Below are 1,056 nucleotides of genomic sequence, written 5' to 3' on the forward strand. Positions count from 1 at the left end.
GGATTTTAACCACAGGCTCCTTCTGATCACAAGAAAATGAGGTCCTGTGCCTGCCTCTCCTTTGAATCCTGATCAATGTCAGAGCATCACTCTCACCTTAAGAGCGCAAACCCCGAGGGTCATCTCACCTGCTGGCAAAGGTCAGGGCCAGCACCGTGGCCAGGTGAGGCATCAGCCGAAAGGACTGCGTTTGATGCTCGATGATCTTTACCTCTTCTTTGGCTTTGGGCCCAAACTGTCTCCGGCTAGAGAGAATCAACAGACAGAGTTTTTACCAATATCCAACAGGCAACTTCACTTCCAGAGCTAAAAGTGACAGCCAGCCATTTGCCTTTCAAATACTTCAGAATGCGGAAACCTGGGTCTCCTAAACTGTGGTTAAGATGATAAGACAGCCAAAGTTTCTGAAGAGAGCCCAACAGAAAGCTTTTTAGCTCCTCTAGAAATTAACCTTCTCACCATGAAATATATTTTAAAGCAACATATCTATCTAGTACACTAATTTTTACTCCGTAACATTTACATGACATTTTATAGTTCCATGTGCCCTCTGATCATTAATTATCCAGCTTTACTAAGTTTGTAACATAATTAATAAGACAGGAGCCATACCCTAGAACATATTTCAAAAGGACATTCTCAGCCAGGAGGGTGGCGTTAACACTGGTGCTCTTGTCAGATTCACAGGAGGGTCATTACTTTGAGTCCACCTAACCCCCCCTGCAGTTTCACATGGAAGGGTACTCTCCACATCCTGCCTTAAATTCCTGTGCCCCAGAAACAGCGGCTGCATGGCATTCAAGGCAGCTATGTCAGGGGAATCCAGGCTTTCCTCAGAGCGGTTTATAAAGTGGTGTGGGATTGTTCCCACGGGCAATGCCCACGGACAAATCTTGGAAGATCTTGTGGCTGCAGACTGCAAAGAATCCAGGCCTGTAGCAGAGGTCGCCCTTGGCCCATGCAGGCTGATACTCCACAGTCATGGGTTTGACACATCCTGTCTTTGAACAGAGCTGAGCCTAATGCTGATTTCTGAAAGAACCTTTCATGCACACA

General features: G+C 46.3%; 1 protein-coding gene across 1 annotated transcript in view; it reads right to left on the bottom strand.

The window, feature by feature from the left end:
- LOC103603109 (acyl-coenzyme A oxidase-like protein) overlaps nt 1-983 on the bottom strand; it is a 175,874-nt gene extending 174,891 nt beyond the window's left edge. Inside the window, exons 1-2 of the mRNA XM_008587582.1 lie at nt 889-983; nt 129-245 (exon numbers count right to left, since the gene is read on the bottom strand). Coding sequence (XP_008585804.1) covers nt 129-245; nt 889-983 — 212 coding nt within the window. The remainder of the gene's footprint in view (nt 1-128; nt 246-888) is intronic.
- Nucleotides 984-1,056: the final 73 nt, after the last annotated feature.

Source organism: Galeopterus variegatus, unplaced genomic scaffold (genome assembly GCF_000696425.1).
Source record: "Galeopterus variegatus unplaced genomic scaffold, G_variegatus-3.0.2 Scaffold4457, whole genome shotgun sequence".
Lineage (NCBI taxonomy): Eukaryota > Metazoa > Chordata > Mammalia > Dermoptera > Cynocephalidae > Galeopterus > Galeopterus variegatus.